The sequence below is a fragment of the Babylonia areolata genome, chromosome 23 (genome assembly GCF_041734735.1).
Source record: "Babylonia areolata isolate BAREFJ2019XMU chromosome 23, ASM4173473v1, whole genome shotgun sequence".
NCBI lineage: Eukaryota > Metazoa > Mollusca > Gastropoda > Neogastropoda > Buccinidae > Babylonia > Babylonia areolata.
Window position 1 is genome coordinate 8,396,664 of NC_134898.1, and position 20,844 is coordinate 8,417,507.

The window sequence follows — 20,844 nt, forward strand, 5'->3', positions numbered from 1 at the left end:
ATTTTAGGCGGCCTTTTACAAGGTGTTCAGTCCTTTGTTTTCACAGCAAGTTCGAAAAGGAAACACACACACACACACACACACACAGGCAGAGGTGGCTTCGAGACCGCCATGATCAAAGAGATAAGGGAAGTCATAAACAGGCCTGGAAAACGGTCCCCCCTCCACCTCCTTTCCCCCCACCCCCCCCCACACACAGAAAGAGAAATAGAGGCAGAACACACACACTGACAAACACGCACACACACACACACACGCACACACACGTTTAGTGCACTCGCCACTGTCAGCGCGCGACCTCCGGCTAAACAACATGGTGGCTGCGTGGCTTCAGTTGCGCGGTGATAGATTTTGTCCACCATTTTAAGTCCGTGGTGTAGACACACTATGGGTGCTTGCCCGTTCCAGGACCTCTGTGTCTGGGACTTTGTCCTGCCATCGCATGTAAAGTTTGCGGAGGCAGGTCAAGTGGTAGTGGTTGAACTGTTTAGCGTATCTACTGTAGACAGTCAAGGTTTCGCTAGGATAGAGCAGGTTGGTGGGTACTACTGTTCGGTAGACCTTCTGCATGGTAGTAAGGCTGAGTCCTCTCTGCTCCAATACATTCTTACGGAATCTCCCGGTGATGACACTGGCTTTGGCAGTTCTGTTGCTGATCTGACCCAATATTCACCGCTCGTGAAAGAGTGCTGCCCAGAAAGGTAAAGATGTCAACTGCCTGTAGCTTTTACCCTTGTTATGTGATACGTGGTTCCTGGTAGGGCTTTCCGGGTGCCGTGCAGGCTGGTGCATAACTTCGATCTTATTGGCGCAGATTGTGAGACCAAAGTTATCGCATGCTCACGAGCAACATTCCATTTCTCGCTGCATCTTCTGCCATGCTTGTGCCTGTGTGTGTGTGTGTGTGTGTGTGTGTGTGTGTGTGTGTGTGTTATTACCATTATTGCATGTGTACGCATGTTATGACCTTGTGTAGTATTGTGTAGTGCATGCTGTGACATACATGTAGCATTGTGTAATGTAGACCCTGTTTCAGGGCGGGCGGGGAGTGGGTGTTAAAAAGCGCGTCAGTGCTTCAACTGTTATCCTTGAAAATAAGGAATTTTGTCTTGTCTTCTGCTCTGTACTTGCGTTGAGGGTGTCTTCTGCTCTGTACTTGCGTTGAGGGTGCAATCATCAGTGTATAAGAAGTCTCTGATGACAGTCTTCTTTACCTTAGTAACGGCCTGCAGGTGCCGGAGGTTGAATAGCCCACAGTCAGTCGTGTATTTGACGTTTATACCATCCTGGCAATCACGAAAGAGCGCAGCATAGAAGACCTTGCTGAAGAGTGTAAGGGTGAGAACGCATCAGTGTCCTGGCTTCACACCGTTCGTCACCGGCAAGGCTTCAGACTCGTCGTCATCGTCCAGGACTTTCACCACCAAGCCATCGTGGAACTGCCGAACAATCGTTATGAACTTGTTAGGTCAACCAAACTTCCCCATTATCTGCCATAAGCCATCTTTGCTTTCTGTGTCAAATGTCTTGGTCAGGTCTATGAAGGTCACGAAGAGGATTTACACTGAAAGGAGCCTTTGGGACATGTTCCGGTTTGCCCTACCAAGTGACAGCGTAGGCACACACACACACACACACACACACACACACACACACACACTTTTTCCCCCCACCGCAGTGTGTGGTGTGTGATGTGGTGTCTGTACTGCGTTGCTCTCCCGATTGGGTAGCCTCTGTAATACTATCGGGAGAGTAACCTCTGTAATACTTTAAATTCCGGCCCTTTTGCGTTTACACTTTTTTCCCCGTAAATTTTGTGATCTGGTGGTGATAACCTAGACGAAAGGGCCGATATCGTCAGCACAGCATAGTTTGAGTATTTGTTTTAAGGACCTTAATGGTTCAGATGTGTTACAAACATTTTGTACAAATATTGTGTTATTTTCCTTCTCTCTCTCTCTCTCTCTCTCTCTCTCTCTCTATATATATATATATATATACATATATATATATATACACACACACACGCGCGTGCACGCTCATCCACACACACACACACACACACACACGCACGCACGCGCACACACACACACACACACGCACAAAATCTGTGCTCTTTTTCTTTCCATTTTCCTTTTATTCTTTTTTTAATTCTATAATTTGATTGCATTCTTTCTTTTTTCTTTTTCCAGGCCTTCTCTACTGCTTCATCGATTTTGGCCTTGCTGTATGTATGCATGTATAAGCATATTCTCTTTTTCTACATTGTCAGTAAATAAATATATGTCACCCTAGGGGTGCTATTTGGTATGTGAAGACAAATGGTAACAGATTATAAGTGGGGTAAACATTTTGTTGTTTTTTGTTTATTTTTTGTTTGATTTTGATGAAAACAGGATTTATCAGCTGTCAAGCAGAGGGAAACATGATGCTATCTTTGACTGTCATTATTATCTAACCTTTCGATCATTTCAGCTAGTGTACAGGGCCTTGGTGATTAAAAAAGAAAAGAAAAAGACACGATGCCTTTAAATTTCTTAGATTAAAAAAAAGAAGATAAATAAATAAATAAAAATTCCATAGATTTTTTGTGTGCAAGATACCCATTTCGTAAGTAAACAAGAGAAACGGATAAGAGCTAAATGGGGGGTATGAATGTATTTTTGTCTCATATACTTCACAATCAAGAGGTGTGGCGATTTTGTTTAACAATAATTTTGATTTTAAAGTAAGAAACGTTATCAAAGATATTCGTGGAAACTATCTGATTGTATTAATTCATACTACGGAAAAAGACATCACATTGGTTGATATCTATGGTCCGAACAGTGATAATCATTTCATGTAGAAATAGGAAATGAAATTAAACAATTGGAAGGTAGAAACAACCGTTATTGGAGGGGTTTGGAACCTAGCGTTTTACCCACCATTGACGGGTGAGCTAGAACTGATAGATACATAGCATGAAATAAATCCAGAAACACTAAGTTTCTATCGAGAAGGTCAAACCCACCGCAGCAAGCCAGACTGGACTTTTTCTTAATTTCCGAAAATGTATAATCCAACGTAAAAGATGTTCATATTTTGATTGGTTATAGAAGTAATCACTCTTACATTTCAACAAAGTTCAGGTTTAGAAGCGATACAAACAATAGCATAAAGGGGCAATATGCTGCACTGGTATACAACAAATCAGAAATATGTAGTATTCCCACAGAACATTTGCAGCTTACTATGTCGGACCAGTTATTCTTAGACATCCTTATAATGGAGAGGAAAAAAATCAATGGAATATTCTTCTAGAAAAAAAGAAAAAGGACACACAAGTAGAAAAACAACTTGAAGAAGAAATTACATGCTTGGAAAGTAAAAGTTGTAAATCAAAGGAAGGTTTTCAGCAAATAAAAGAGAAGGATATTTTGAGTACACTTAAAAAAGCCCAAAATACAAGGAATGTTGATAAGTAAACCAAGATGAGCAACTGAAGGAGAAAAAAATTTCAGAATGTTTTTGTAGCCTTGAAAGGAGGCATTTTGTTTGCAAGCAACTGTTTAAACTTGTATATAAGAATGGTAGAAATTTAGATAAGATAGATGACATGCTGCAAGAAACGAAAGAATGTTATGAAAATGTATATGGAGAGCGAGAAGTAAAAGACATTAAGTTTGAAAACTACGTTAATAGTTCGCCAAAACTGACAGAGACAGAAGCCAACTTGATAGAAGGTACAGTAACATTGAAAGAGGCATCAAAAACACTAGAAACATGAAAAATAGTAAAACCCCAGGAACAGATGAAATTACAGTTGACTTCTTAAAAGTTTTCTGAAATCAGCTGGGCATTTCTTTTGGTGTGTGGTCTCTAAATGAAGGGTTTGAGAAAGAAGATAAATTATGCCGACTACACAGAAGGTATCATAATTTGCCTACCGAAAGAAGATAAATCCAGAGAATATCTATAAAAAAATAAAATAAAATAAAGTAAAATAAAAAAAGAAGAAAATAAGGTGTCCCAAATCATTATTAAACGTAATTTATAAAATAGGTTATACCTGTATCGCAAATAGAATTAAAACAGCCCTATATAAACTTAATAATGAAAATCGAACAGGTTTTGTTGCCAGCAGATATATAGAAGATAATTTATGGCTTATTTACGATGCAATCAATTATTTTTAAGTTTTCTTTTCTTTTTTTTCTTCTTTTTTTTTTCTTTTTTTTTTTAGGACTATAAGTTTCTATGGATTTTGAAGAAAAAGCTTTTGATTCAGTTTGTTGGAAATATATATGTTAAGTTTTAAAACACTTTGGTTTTGATGATGCTATTTTTCGGTGGGTAGAGGTGGTTTATACCAGAAAAAAACCTCAGTTAATGGTAAAGCATCTACAAGTATCCGGATTGAATGAGGATGTAGAGAGGGAGACACACTCTCACCCTATTTATTTTGTGGACAGAATCAGTGGCTTGTAAACGTCATGAGAATAAACAAATCAAAAGGCATTACAATTTCTGAGACATAATTCAAAATTAGCCAGTTTGCTGATGGTATGTCCTTTTTTTTTGTAGGTGACAGAAAATCACATGAACTGTTCAAAAAGCTAGATGAATTCAGTTCAGTTTCTGGTCTCAAATCAAGTAATGAGAAAACATGCAATGTGTGGTTGGGAAATAAACGTAATTGTGATACATTTGTTTCATGTAGAATTTAAAAATGAATTGGAATCCACCACAGTTTAACATCATAGGGCTCTGGTTTAGTAATGATCTGCATAATGTGGCAGAACTTTATGTAACTAAAAAAAAAAGGAAACAAAGTTAAAGGATAAGTAGCAGTGCACAGTATACAAAACGGTGGTATAAATATTCCACATATTCTGTCATTCATAAAATCTTTAAAACTCACATGGTTCAGAAAATATAATTTGTCATATCATCCAAAATGGAATATGTTGTTAATAGAATGTCCGAAAGTTGAAATGTTACAGGAATAATTTTGGTCTAATTGGTTGGAGGACATGTAATAAATGCCTTTTGGGCAAATATATTTAGTATGTAAAAGATCTTGTGAAAGAGAATGGAAGAATTTTTAAGTTTCTGAATTTCATGATAAAATTGATAGAGTCCCAGTGTTGGAATACCTTGGTTGTGTAAAATCAGTTAAAAGCCTTTTAAGAGGAAAGAACATAGCATTGGAAATTAACGATCAGAATGGACTCAGCTTCAGTAAAGCATATACTGTCATGATAAAAGATCAGAGAGGAACAACGTATTTCTACAATGTACTGATTTGAAAACCAGAACTTCCAAATGTCTGTGGAAGTTGGATTTCATTTTTTATAACAAACTTGAATGGAATGATATATCATTTTTATACAAGAAAAACCCATTAGTTAAGATAAAAATGGTTCGAGATGAAAATTGATTATCATGTTCTTGTGTCAAATTTTGTTCTGATGAACATGGGAGTACACCCAGATAACAAATGTAATTTTTCCTCGGATAAAGAGAAAAAGGCACAGTTATACATTACCTGTGGGAATTCAATCATGTACAACATTTTTGGACAGAATTTTTAAGACATTTTTTAAAAAGTATGTACATTGTGATAAACTTACTCTCAATAATCCCCAGGCGCTTATTGGACACAACAAAATAAAAACAGATGGATAATTCTCACATATTCAGTTGATAGCTAAATTCTATGTATACAAATGTAGAATCAATAAAGTAAAGCCAACATTACAAAGTTCTTAAAAGATCTCAAACAGGCATATGTAGTTGATAAGTATGTTTTTACCATAACTATGGAACATAACAAATTTGTGCAAAATGGTCATTTGATACATGTTTAGTACAATATCACGAATACAATGTAACATGGAATTAATACGTTCTTGAACATGGATTGTTATGCCTATATTGTGTTGTTGTGGCATTAGAACATCATTATGTCTTTAGTTCCTATTGCATAAAGTATACAAAAATTTGCATCTGTAAACCATTGAATAAAAATGTTGGGGGTGTGGAAGTGGGGGGGTGGGGAGGTCACGAAGGGGTGGCTTTGCTGCTCATTGCATTTTTCCTGGATTTGCCGAGCAGCAAATATCATGTCGGCATTCCACATTCTGCAGGGAAGCTGCACTGGCTTTCTGGGAGGAGACCTCACTCAGGGTGTTGGAGAAGGTGATAGATCAGGGCGCGAGCCAAGATTTTCCCAGGTATTGACAGGAGGGAGATGCCTTGAGTCACAAATCTTGAGGTTGCCTTTCCTGTAAATGCGGACCATGCCGGCATCTTTCAACTGTTGTTGGATGCGTCCTTCGTTCCACATGGACTGAAGATCTCAGTGAGTCTCTGCATTGTGAGTGGGCCTCTTGCTTAGTAGATTTCTGCAGGGATTGCATCTGATCCTGGTGCTTTGTTCAGGAAAGTTGCTTGATGGTTAGTCTGATTCCCTCTTCTGTGGGGAGGTTGTCAAGGTTTCAGTATATCTGTATCTGAGGTAATGACTTCACCATTTCTTGCGGCAGGACGGCTGAGGACATGGTTGAAGTGTTCGACTCATTTCTCAAAATCTGCTGCTTCACTGTCAGCAGACACAGACACACACACACACAGACACACACACACACAGACACACACACACACACACACACACACACACACACATATATATATATATATATATATATATATATATATATATATATTTAGCATATAATATAATAATGGAGCAAAGCAAGTGCAGGTAAGAACTAAACAATCCTGTTATTTGAGAATAGATAAGACCAAAAATGGAAATGTAATTGAATCAAAACTCCTCACAGACTGGAACGTGGGGCTATTTGAATTCTCAGTGGGAGAGAGCCAATCTATTTATATATCTGTATCCATATGATGTAATGATGGCAATTTTCATTGAAGCAACCACTGTGTTTAATTTGATATAATGAATATATAATGTATATATATATATATATATGTGTGTGTGTGTGTGTGTGTGTGTGAAAGATCACATTGCATCACATCAAATATAAAATCAAACGTGTGTAGTGGTTACTTCAGCTCTGGAATGACCCTTTTGAGGTCAGCTGGGCCATATGTAAGTTTGGTCGCTTCAATAGAAATCCCCATGATTACATAATGATCTACCTGGTCCTGTGACTGATTTAGCGCCCAGGAAAGGAAATCACGTGACACCCTAGATTGTACACAGTGGCAATGGTTTTGGGGAGAGGGAAAGGGGGCTCCAAAATACCATGATACAGTTTCTTCTAGCCTGGGAAGTGCAGTTTGGTCTCAAACTTTAGTGCACCCAGCAGTAATGGTTGTGTCAGGTTGCCCACTCACTCTTTCCTAATTACGGAGTGCACCCTGTGATTTGGCGCAGAGACAGCGCGGCGTTGAACGAGCTTGGATAGGCAGGGGGAGACAGACAACGGTCATTAGCCAGGACCAGGAGAGACGTCACCTCACTGCCCTTTTAAAAATTTTTTTTTATTTTATACAACCGTCTACAGAGTAAATAGATGCTGTGTTGTCGGTCGCCCTGACCTAAAGGGAAGGGGAGGATCTGGGTTGGCGTCACTGCCTGTTTCTTTTTCTTTCCTCCTTTTTGTTCTCTCTCTCTCTCTCTCTCTCTCTCTCTCTCTCTCCAGAAAGTTTAAAGATAGGTTGTTATTTTCCTTTATTGTGATGTTCTTTATTTCTTTCTCAGTTGCTGAGCAAATTTTCTTTATTCTTCATTCGAGTAGAATTCCAATTTAACCCAACACTGTAGTATGTGTGTGTGTGTGTGTGTGTGTGTGTGTGTGTGTAAAATCATGTATGTATGTATATATATATATATATATATATAATATATATTAATGTATGTACAGGTGTTATGCAATACACTACCGTAGAGTGCGTTGAACAACTCAGTTTCTACAATGTAAGGTAAATCTAAGTTGTATCATTGTGACTTGAAATGGAATTACTGAGGTTAAAAATTTTAGTCCATCTCTGATACATAACTGTATCAGTCCACAACTGGCTGAATATGTCTTTTTCACGATTGGCTTAAAGAAAATAGAAAGGAATGGTTTATTTTATAAATTCTGCCTGGAGTAGCCGAATTAATCAAAGTTTTCTAATGTCCTTATATCTTGCAGAATATCAGGCGATTTTACCATGAACAGACATTCTCATGACATGTGCTTTGCCTTGTACATCATTTTAATTAACATATTATAAAGCAATCTCATGTATTGGCACAGTAAAGTAGAAAGTGTTAAAGAAAAACAATAACACAAACAAAAATACAATATGAAAAACAAGACAACAACAACAAAAAACAAAAACAATTGGGTATGCATATGTTCACACAAAACAATTCGTTTCATGCAATTAAAAGAGTTCCAGGTATTTATGTGACTAAGGTTTAGCACGTAGTGTATTCTCATAGTGTTTTGAGTTAAATGCATTTTTATTCTTTCATTCACTGTGGTAGATCTGGCATTGGAAATGTGTGGACATGGTATCTGTCACAGTCCATCAGTAAAAACCCGCATTAATACCTGCAGCATCAGTGAACCACGAACAGCACACAGTGGTGGAATCAGAATCTACATCCCGGGATCATGTGTGAATTATTGAACAGACAGTAGTCAGGTTCTGTGGAGTGTCATGTATAGAACGGTGGCGCGTGGACAGACCATTGTGGTGTGAGGCAGGGAAGTGTGCAGTGGGAGGTGACAAAGCAGGGTGTGAGCACACAGGTCATCTTCTGTAACACAGTGTCATTTGTTGCATGTCTTGTCGCCCCTGCATGGATTGTCGCAGGCGACAATACGTCCAGCCCTCACTGCACGTATTGTTGCTGTGAGTGAGAAGTTGTGACGTAACTTTTACTACCCAGCGTAGAGTCGTTGAAGGGCTGGGCCCTGCAGATAAGATAACACACACACACACACACACACACACACACACACACACACACACACACGCACACACACACACACACTGACAGTAGCCAAACATGACCAGTTTACACTTCATCCGCTCTTTTACGATGGACTCAAGAATCCCGAACACACAGGGTGAGAAGTTGTGACTTTAACAACCCAGCGTGGTGTCGCAGATAAGATAACACACACACACACACATGCACACAGACACACACACACACACACACGCACGCACGCACACACACACACACACACACACACATACATCAGCACGCACAAACACGCAAACATGCACGCACACTCTCACACTTACACACGCCAAATACACCCGCACATATATACCCCTCCTCTCCCACCACACACCCCTTTTACATAAACACGAATGTACTCTCAAACACGAAATGCACGTGCACGCATACACTCATACAAACAAGCACACAACAATCTCATATGCGCATGCACACATGATCACATGCACATAATAACAAAAACAGCAACAGTGCAGAGGAACAATACGTGCAGTGGGGCTGCACGTACTGTCACCAGCGACAATACATGCAGGGGCGAGAATTCATGTTGCAGCAATTCACGACTTTCTAGAAGACTCTGTGAACCATTCATGCGTGTCGCCATTACTAATCTTGGCTTGTGAACCATAACATCTCAGGGAAGTCTATTTCCGGCAAAACTGAAAGTAAACACTTTTTTTTAGTACGTACTTGGTCAACGTGTCCACATGGAACCATGTCAAAAAAGAAAAAACTGTGCTGTCTTAGGCTGTACCTACAGCTCTGAGAAGTTGAACAAGTTTCTGAAACAGGAATGTTTTGACCATAAACTGATGCTACGTGAAAACTGTGGCTGCAAACCACCCTGTCTGTTTTGGTCAATGCCTTAAGACGAAGATCGACGTTCAGCGTGGAGGGCGGCAGTCTACGTCAAAAATCCCCCAAAGCCAGAGAATTTCTACGTTTGTTCATTTCATTTTTTCGACAGACGGCCTTCTGAAGATCATCCTGATCCAGAACTCTTCTTAGGCTACCCAAAGAAAGTCAGCAAACGTAGAGAGTTATTGCGGAAAATGTTAACCAAGATGTGTTGTGGTTTATATATATATATATATATATATATATATATATATATAAATCAATGTGTTGTGTGTGCCAAATACATTTGCAAATAATCTTTCAGTTTGAATAACCTTTCCTTGTTTAAGATTTTTGTTTGTTTGTTTGATTTTGTCAATAGCGTCATGTTGATATAATGAATAAAAACAAGTTTGAGGAAAAATAACTGGTGATGTTGCCTCACAAGACTTAAGTTAATAAGGTACAGCAGTTAATCTGGGAGCATTTACCATTTTTCCTTCCTCTCAGTATTGCTGAACATCTTCCAAATTGAACAATACTGAATGATTTGCCTTCTGTGCAAACATTTCAGGAGGCGGCAAAGTTTATCTGAAAATTAGTTTTTACAATTACAATTCATGAATCTTTGTAACAATCTTGCAAGAAGTTAAAATTTAAGTACTCTTTCTTTGAACAATTTTTACATTGGCATCTCTTGTGAACACTTACACTGTTTAATAATTTAACTGTTTAACAGTGGAGAGGGTCAATAAATATAGATATTTAGGGACCATCTTAGACAATAAGCTGACTTTTGACAGAAATGTTGATTCCATTCATAAGAAATGTCAACCTAGAAATTTTTGTTTACAGAAGCTTAGAAATGTTGGTATAAATTCAAATATTCTTCAAAGTTATTATTGATGTTGTATCGAGTACGTGCTCACAGTTTCATTTATGTGCTGGTATGGAAGTTTGGGAGTGAGGAGTAAGCGTGCTTTGAACGATGTCATGAGTGTATGCAGGAAAATTGTGGGAGTGAAACAAGCTAGTATGCAAGAGCTGTATGAAAGTCGAGTGGTTAAAAAAAGCAGGCAGATAGCAACTGACGACACCCACATTTTAGCAAAGTATTATGAGCTATTGCCATCAGGACGACGCTACAGAACTTTTACGTTGAAATCCAGAGCTCTGAAGACTTTTATTCCACGTTCAATCCACCTTTTAAATTCTTGAGAACTGTGTGTGTGTGTGTGTGCGTGCGTGTGCGCGCGCGCACACACTCTCATGTGAGACATGTGAAAGTCCGTGCATGATAGGCTGTACCTTGTTGTAGTTGTGGTGTGTGTGTGTGTGTGTGTGTGTGTGTGTGTGTGTGTGTGTGTGTTTACTGAGCTTAAAAATGTGCATACAGCAGCAAAGACAGAAGAAATGTGTAAACACAAATAAGCTTTTATTCATAAAACTGAAGACTAATTGATTAAACTGTCAGGCGATTAAAATATACAAAACACATTTGACACCTTATACACCCAAATGGAAGTCAACATATTTCATTCAGGTAGAATAACGACAGGATAACGACAAACGTTGTACGGTCTGAATAATGACTGGCTATTTCTGCTAAAAAGTGAGAGCGAGTTGACTGGTGACAAACACTGCAGTCAGGCTGGCGGTTGACGAAGAGAACTTAGTCTATCAGCAGCCTGCAGTTTTCGTTAAAACGGAGATTGTGCAGTTTACATAGCCAAGGCCAACTACCAGTTAATTAGGTACACAGTTGATGTGTGTTGTGCCATACGGCATCATCAGCACCACAGAACAGTCAGGGGACACATGGGGCGGAGAAGACAATGCCCGCACGGAAATGGATGGAGCAGTAGTTTGTGGAATGCCAGTCTCACGCTGTGCTTGTAAGCTGAAATATCTGCACACACACACACACGAAAACAAATACAAAATGCAAGGGCACATGTGTGTGTGTGTGTGTGTGTGTGTGTGTGTTCTGTCACGAAAGCAAAAAGTATTCAGCTGCTTGTGAATGAGTGGTTTTAACGAAAACGTAAGTTCTGCCTTCGTTCCGGTCCTTAATCCTCGTGACGATTCAAATTGATTCTCTTGTCGCACACTGCACAAATGCACACACACGACACGCATACACTCATGCACACCCACACACACGGCACGTAGGTACTTGCGCTCACACGCACACACACACACACACACAAACGTTTGTCATCATGCCCTCTATGCAATCAAAATGTGCGTGTGGGGGGATGACTGTCCATTAAGGGTGAGTGGTTAGGGAAGAGGGGCAGGTGAAAGTGACATTGATCATTGTACGAGGCGTAGGAAAAAAACAACAAAAAACAAACCCACAAACCCACAAAACGAACAACAACAAAAAAAACAAAACAAACCAGCAAACGAAAAACAATATAACCTTCTGTTTCCTAAAGTACGGACAACACGTACATGTACGTGTTTTTGTGCTTACATTTCTGTTTTTTCAGTGAGTATGGCTTCTCTTCATTTCTACTGAAAATCGCTGACCCAGTTCACCAGGCTGGAAAACTGCAACAGGGAAATATTTGTGAGGAGGAAGCGAGATAACATGACGGATTTGGTACCGTCTTTTTCTGTACGTGTGATATTGTCACTTTTTGTATGTTAGGATTTTGGTGACAAAAAAGTGGTTAACAGATAGACATAATTATGCTATAGTACAGATAGACAGGTAGATTGACAGGTTTATCAGTCACGTCGATTGATGGATGGATTGATAAATCAAATGGTTTATTGGCCGGCCGACTGAAAGAGACCATATCGGGGTTGAAAACCGTCGGAAGGCTTAAATCAATTAGAAGACAGACAGACAGAGAAACAGATAATGAATAAGTAGGTCGTATTACATTCGTCAACACGTAAGTTTAGATATCAAATGATGATGTGTAAGTTCCTGAATTATGTCAAGTTATCTAAGATTAAACAAGACATGTCCGATTTACTTCTATATGGATAAAACAAACAAATCAAAAAAACACATTTGTTATGAATCGGACGGATAATACACGAACACATGCCAGCTTGCGCTAGTTGTTAGTGCATTCGACATGCGTTAAGCCAAACAGTTCAATTTGATAAGTGGTCCGACTTTCCATCGTTGGGTTACTTTCACTATTTTGTTTAGTTTTTCGGCGTTATTCGTGTTTCTCTCTGTCTCCCTCTGTCTCTGTCTGTCTGTCTCTCTCTGTATTGATAGTCTGGTGTCTCAATAGTTCGACAGTTTGTTTTAATAATGGTGAGGACTGAACAGTATCATCACGTCAACAACAAATAGATAAAACGTGAATCGTTTTTCAGTTAGTTAATTGTGACTGTATGTAACAGCTGCACAGTACAATATGCACGCAGCAGTGACAGGCTTTAATATATCAGTTGTGCACATGTGACATGCATGATATTATAGAGAGATGGATACATAGATGATATAGGCAGTCAGGCAAAGGTTGGTGAAATAAACTCAGTCTGTTGTGTGTCAGGGACGAGCAATCATACAGAACACACATCTTCCTGTATTTTGTTTTGTTTTGTTTATTTTCCAGCCTGGAGTCGAGACAAAACGTCCAAACAGGGGCGTAGAAAGGGGGAGAGAACTTGAAGACGAAGTTTATTGTTTAAGGATGCCGTTGACATGGGTTACACAGTTCCAGACTGAATAAAACATTCTAAGGTTTTGTTGGACATGTTGTTATGACAAATTAACCACTACACTTTAGCGAAACATAGATCTCCCCTCCAGTTACACAGAAGTCCGCCATTGTGTTGCTGACAGTTCACGTGGCAGTCTGATGCCTAACTGCTTCATATAACAATTTATTATATAGGTTTTCAACTCGCTGAATGTGTTAGGAACATATAGGTGTTGAACACGATGAGTGTTATGAACATGTGTGTTAAACTCTTTGAGTGGGTAAAGAATATATGTGTTGAATACCATGAGTGTTATGAACATATAAGTGTTAAACTCGCTGAGTGTGTTAGGAACATGTAAGTGTTGAAAACAATGAGTGTTATGAACATAATAAGTCTTAAACTCGCTGAGTGTGTAAGGGAGATATAGGTGTTGAGCACGATGAGTGTTGTGAACATTATAGGCCTAAGTGTTAAACTCGCTGAGTGTGTTAGGAACATATAAGTGTTAAACTGGCTAAGTGAGTTAGGAACATACAGGTGTTGAACTTCTGTTTGTGTGGCGGCTGACGTGCTGACCTTGACCTCAGTCCTGTTGTTCCTTACAGGAGCCGCACCTCCACGGCCCCGGTCAGCAAGGAGAAAGAGACTTCGAAAGGCGAGGTTGACCTTTGCCCTCCCCGCTTTGTGCACGTGGAGAAGATTGAGGGCAACAGCACATGTGCTCCCAGGTGTGACGTCGACGTCTTCTTTCGTCACCAGGACAAACAGTTCGCGAAGGTAAATAAAGGGCGGGGTCAGGGCATGTGTGTGTATGTGTTAGTTTTGTTTATTTATTTACGTACGTGTATGTGAAAGCATTCATTCAATGTTTTCTGTGTATCTATTTGCTTATTTATTTTTCTTTCCACTCTCTTTTTCTCGCTGCTTGTTTATTTATATGCGGGGGTGGGTGTTCGTTTATAGTTGCATATGTATTCATTTCTCTGTCTGTCCGCCTGCCTTTCTCCCCATCCCCTGTCTGTCTCTGTCTTTGTAATGTTTTCATTTCAGTTAGTTTTTGTTTTTTTTAAATATTCTTCTAGTCACCAATGTTGTATCTTTGATTACAGTTTGATGTTCAGCGTTTAGGTCCTAATCAGAGTGCAACATTGAGCGATTCAGGTGCTGGAATTTCCATTGAAACCAGGGTGACATCTGGTCATGTACGTACAGTGGTGAAGGGAAGGGGTTAGGGTGGGTAGAGGTGCATGGTGGTGGGGGTTATGGGGGAGGTGCACAGGCCCTGATTTTAATCACAGTCCCCCAGCTGTTGAAATCTTTCACAGCGCTGGTTTGTGTCCCTTTTTGATTTGGAAAGGAGATGCGAACTTCAGCACTATTTATTTTCATTATAATGAAATCAGTCTTTCAGGCGATCTCTCAGTCCTTCCCTCCCTCCCCCACTCTCTCTCTCTCTCTCTCTGTGCTCTCTCTGTGTCTCTGTCTATCTGTCTGTCAGTCTCTCTCTCTCTCTCTCTCTCTCTCTCTCTCTCTCTCTCTAAGCATTTATATTTATGCTTATTTCAACACTCTTTTTTTTCTTTTTTTTTTAAACAAATACCTGGCAAACTGTTGAAAAATTCAAAAGAAATTCGTCAAGGACGATTTTCTTAGGGTTTTTTTCACACATGTTCATAGTGATTTACAATGTATGTGTTACCCATCCACATTTGTTATTGAAAGTTTAAGCAATAAATCACCTTCTTACAGATTTATTGATCACTGACAAACATGATATATCTTACTGTTTGAATTGAAATGTATTTGAAAATGACTTGAGTCATAGAATAATAGAATAAAGTTTTGAACTCAAATGCATTAGAGTAAAAAGAAACCCTTAAAATGAATAAACAGAAATTTAAAAAAAGCGTCCTGGCACAACCCAACTGTGCAGTATCTCGGCCATGTTTACCTGCTGTACCTTTGTCCATCAGTTTCATTGAACCATCCAACCACACACACAGCACAGTTTCAGTATTAAGAGGAACACACATTTCTTGTATTTGCTGACGCTGTGTCCCATGTTGTAAAGGAGATCCCCCATCCTGGCATGTAACGACCACACAGCCCTGAACATTCTGCGGCCTCATTATATACGCTTCGCCATGAAACAATACCCCTTTTCTTGTGGGCTTCTAACGGACGGGTGCTGTAGCTGAGTGTGTTGTGGCATGTATTGTGGCCTCTATGCGGATTGTCGCTGGTGACAATACGTGCTGCCCTCACTGCACATTTTGTCCCCCCTCAGCACTGCTGCTGTTGTGAGGAGTGAGGAGTTATGACATAACTTTTACAACCCAGCATAGAGTCATTGACGGGCTGAGCCCTCGCAGATATCACATAAACGCACGCATGCACGTGCGCACGCACACACACACACACACACACACACACACACACACACACACACATCCACACACACTCACTCACACACAGAGTGACAGAATCCAAACCTGACCAGTTTACAACCCATCTTAACTTTTACGATCAACTCAAGATCCCGAACACACTGGTTGAGAAGTTGTGACGTAACTTTTACGACCCAGCATGGCGTTGTTGAAGGGCTGTGCCCTTGCAGATAAGATAAGACACACACACACCACACGCACACGCACACACATACACACATTTGCATGCACAAATACGCAAACACGCACCCACTCACACAAACATACATACATGCCAAATACGCCAGCACACATTGTACCCCATCTCTCCCACCACACACCCCTTTTACATAAACACGAATGCACTCTCAAACACACACGCAAAATACACGAACCCGCATACATTCACGCAGACAAGCACACAACAATCTCATATGCGCGTGCACACACGAGCACACACTTACAACAACAACATCACCAGTGCAGAGGGGTGACGATAAGTGCAGTGACGGCTGCATAATTGTCGCCCTCAACAATCCATATAAGGGCGACAGTACATGGAGCAACAACAGCATCAGTGCAGAGGGGTGACAATATGTGCAGTGAGGGCTGACAATTCATGCAGGGGCGACAATATATGCCGCAACAGAGTGATTATAATCTAAGTGTCCTGGGTTCCATTCCAGTTTCGGCGCCTGGTATGTTAAAGATGAAAATCGTTTCGTTTCTTATTTTTTTTGTTTTTTTGTGTTGTGTTTTTTTTTTTTTATCTCCTAAGTCGCCAGAAGCATGACAGGTGATGTACGTATCGTGTGTATCTTAGATACCGTCTGCCGTGGTAGCAGAGCTAATCAGAGGTTTCAACACACGCCCACAGAGGCGTCTTCAGCCGTGGCCACAGTGATCAGCAGACGGACAGCCATAGACTGATGGCCTGCATACAGTGCATAACTGTGGCTGTGGTTTGAAGATGGTCCCTCAGGTTTTGTCTGCTGTGCTTTGGTAATGGTATATGGTAATAACATGATAATCTAAAGTGCCAAACTCTGTGGCTCTCGACCCTTTACAGACAACTTGTTCAAGATATATATAATATTACGTTGCCCACGTACGTGGAAGGATCCTCCATACACAACATACAAACTAGAACCCAATTCATAGCAAGGCCACCACACTCTTAAGTCGAGAAAAAGGAAGGGTGATGGGGTTGGTCGGTCATGGGGGAGAGGTGGGGGTGGGGGGTGGGGGTAAGGCGAAGGATAGTCGCAGACTTATTGAAGTGTGTGTGTAGGGGGTTTAATTCTGACTCGGTCTGTTTCTGGTAGACTGAAATATTTTAAACAGAAAACGATCAACACAAACACATAAGCAAATGACATGATGATACGATGGTCGTCCTTGCGCTGATACTGTATGTGATTAAAGTGGGATGAAGCATGTATCTGTTCCCGGTGCCCTCGATGCTAATGCTGATGGTGTGTGTGGTGCAGGTGTGGATGATGGTGTGGTCGTCACTGTGCTGCCTGTCCACCACCATGACGGTGCTGACGTTTGTCATCGACACGTCACGGTTCAAGTACCCTGAGCGGCCCATCATCTTCCTATCGCTGTGCTATGCCATCTACTCCATAGCCTTCATGATCCGGGCCTTCACAGGCCCCGAGGCCATTTCCTGTGACCAGGCCCGGGACGGCCGGAAGTTCCTCATCCAGGAGGGGCTGGAGTCCACCTGGTGCATCATCGTCTTCCTCCTCCTCTACTTCTTCGGCATGGCCTCCTCCATCTGGTGGGTCATCCTCACCCTGACCTGGTTCCTGGCGGCGGGCAGGAAGTGGGGGCAGGAGGCCATAGAGGCGCTGAGTTCTTACTTCCACCTGGCGGCCTGGGCCATCCCGGCCATCCAGACCATCGTCATCCTTACCATGCGCCGCGTGGACGGGGACGAGCTGACCGGCATGTGCTACGTTGGCAACCAGGACATTGGGGCCCTGACGGGGTTCGTGCTGGTGCCGCTCATCATCTACCTGATCGTGGGCACCATTTTCATCCTGGCCGGATTCGTGGCACTCTTCCGCATCCGCTCAAACCTAAAGCAAGATGGCGGGGGCGGCCCCAACATCCGCAAGCTGGAGAAGCTGATGGCCAAGATAGGCGTTTTCTCCGTGCTCTACACCGTGCCCGCTACCTGCGTCATCGGCTGCTATTTCTACGAGAGGATGAACTTCAGCCACTGGCAGCTGGAGGCCCGCCGCCGGCCCTGTCTATCGGCCTCGGAGTGTCCACTGGATCGCTCCATTCCCACCGTGGAGGTGTACATGCTCAAAATATTCATGTCGCTTGTCGTGGGCATCACCAGCGGCATGTGGATCTGGTCCTCCAAAACTCTAGCCTCCTGGAAACACTTTTGCTCCGGAAGGTTTCGCAGGCGCAAGCCGGCTCCAGGAACTAACGCAGGAGGGGGAGCGGGTGGCGGAGGGACCAGCGCAGGAGGGGGAGCGAGCAGTCACTACAACGCTAACTACCATCCGGCCCCCGTGGTGATGATGAAGACACAACACGGACATAAACACATGCCCAAAGTGGCGGGGTCAAGGGTGTGACTAGACCCCTCTCCTCCACCCATAGACACTGTGTGGGGGGATAGCGTGGCCACAGGCATGCACGACATTGCGGCGTGAACACTACCACTGGTCAGCATAATCTAGCAGACACTGATGCTGTATACAGTGAGAGACAGTCATTGATGGACACTGCACATCGTTCTACCAGCCATCAAAGAGGACTTTGAGTTCCATCTGTATGAACAAAGGTCACTTCCTCTTGCTGTGGAAACAGAAAAAAACGGGTTTTGTGATTGCCACCTACGATGTGTGAGTGATGGACACGGAAGTTTGCACTGTAAACTAGACACTTTAAAATATTTAGTAATAAGGATTTGTAACAAAAGGCGAGCGTGGGTCACTTTTGAAGACGTTTTTCTATGACAGCAGTGCCATCTGCTTTCTTGCGATGTTTTTATTATGCATTAACAAGACTGCATATTTTTTAATGTGACAGAAAGCTGGCATCTCGTTGGATGTGATGGGTGGATGTAATGTTGATTTCAGACAGATCGAACCTCGATCTCTGGGACTAGAGAGTATATAACTTGCTAGTACGTTTTGGACTCAACTGTGGTTATTTTGCTGAAACTTTAGCTGGAGCTGCGCTCTGTAGCAACAAATTTGTATTGCCAGGATAGTGTAGTCAGGTGTGTCCATGGATAAATACTGGATTGACTGGCAACAGTTTCCAGTAGTTAAGAATTTTCTTCTTTTTTTATAATTTTTTATAAGAACAATGTTCTTTGTTTATTTTTTTCTTCTGTTTCTTCTTCTTCTTCTTCTTTTTATTATCTTCTATTGTTTTATTTCTTTCCTTCTTTCTTCATCCCTTCATTTGGATGCTTCTTTTTTTTTCTTTTTTTTTTGTGTGCACAGTCCCTATCTTTTCTACCACCATTTTCCAGTTGAAGACACTGTCATGGCAGTGTAGTCAATATTATGATACCAATCGTAAAATAAAATACATATAACACAGGGTTAGTCTCTGAAAGCGTGCATGTACGCGCCTGTGTGTGTGTGTGTGTGTGTGTGTAAAGCAAACGGATGCAGGCAGGATTTGTGTTGTTTTCAATATACCAAAACACGGCAGCGTATGAGGGCATTCAGATACAAACGTCACAAAGCTTTGATTTATTCCAACGAAGGAAGTGAGAGCTGCATGTGAGCGCCAAGTTGACGGACTGTCAGGTGACTGGCTGTCTTGAGTGCTGGCAGTCTTCCGACTGTACGTGTACATCAGTGGGTAGGATTTTATTTCTTATTTTCATGAATTATCTGTTACTATTATAGGGGTATTTCATCGTCATATTTATTTGAATGGAGATACCACATACTTCTATGAATACAGCAGTGACATCAACATTTCTCAGAAGCTTTTAAGATATTATTTATTGACTTGAAACTTGTTTTTGCCATTTATTTTAACCCTGTGTCTAATGTATTTATTGTGACTGTTGATCAATCCTGACCTTGCCAACTATTGGATATGGAGGATGTGGTCAGTGACACTGTGGTGATGTGATTCATGCTGGAACTGGTGGTTGATGGTCAGTAGAGGTGTGCAGACATGGTACCACGTCATGACTTGCGGTGTGCTGTGTGCATGGGAGGAGTGCACAGTCTTCGTTTTGAACTGCCTGAACACATACATGACTGTATAACTTGAGAATCTCGTGTGTGTGTGTGTGTGTGTGAGAGAGAGAGACAGAGAGAGAGAGAGCCAAGTTTGCTGCCAGTTTGCATTTTGTTGGATTTTCCCCTGGTCAGTGGAAATAGGTACAGTTGTGTACAACCCACGTTTTCTGCCACGAATGTGTGTGTACGTGTGTATAAAAGTGATTGCTGTGTGCATGTGCGCGTGTTTTGTTCACGCTGTGTTTTTATTTATGCCGTAATGACATGTCAGATATGTTTTGTTATTGTTTGCAATGATCACAATATAATTCATTGCCTCTTTGGATACGTGTTTTGTGTTGTGTGGGGAAGTGATCACGCTTTAAGTTGCACGCTCACACACGCATCACACAAGAGAGAGAGAGAGAGAGAGAGAGAGAGGTGTAAGTACATATTCTCAAGTACTATCAAACTAACAGAGCTCCGCGGGTAAAACCAGCTTAGCGTTACGCCGAGCAGCGCACTGAGAGTTGTACGCGTCTGTTTGCTTTGGGGCCAAATATTCGGGTTGCGTATGTCAGAGGGCACCTTTGAGATAACCTGAACTTTGAGGGCTCTCTTTATGTTTCTCTCTGTATGTCTATCTCTTTCTATTCGTTTTGTTTGTCTTTTCTTTATAAGGAATGTTAAACGAGAAAAAAAATGGGAA

General features: G+C 41.3%; 1 protein-coding gene across 1 annotated transcript in view; it reads left to right on the top strand.

Moving 5' to 3' along the window:
• Positions 1 to 20,477, top strand: part of LOC143297905 (frizzled-9-like) — a 38,126-nt gene extending 17,649 nt beyond the window's left edge. Inside the window, exons 2-3 of the mRNA XM_076610451.1 lie at positions 14,098 to 14,269; positions 17,409 to 20,477. Coding sequence (XP_076466566.1) covers positions 14,098 to 14,269; positions 17,409 to 18,518 — 1,282 coding nt within the window. The 3' untranslated portion in view covers positions 18,519 to 20,477. The remainder of the gene's footprint in view (positions 1 to 14,097; positions 14,270 to 17,408) is intronic.
• Positions 20,478 to 20,844: the final 367 nt, after the last annotated feature.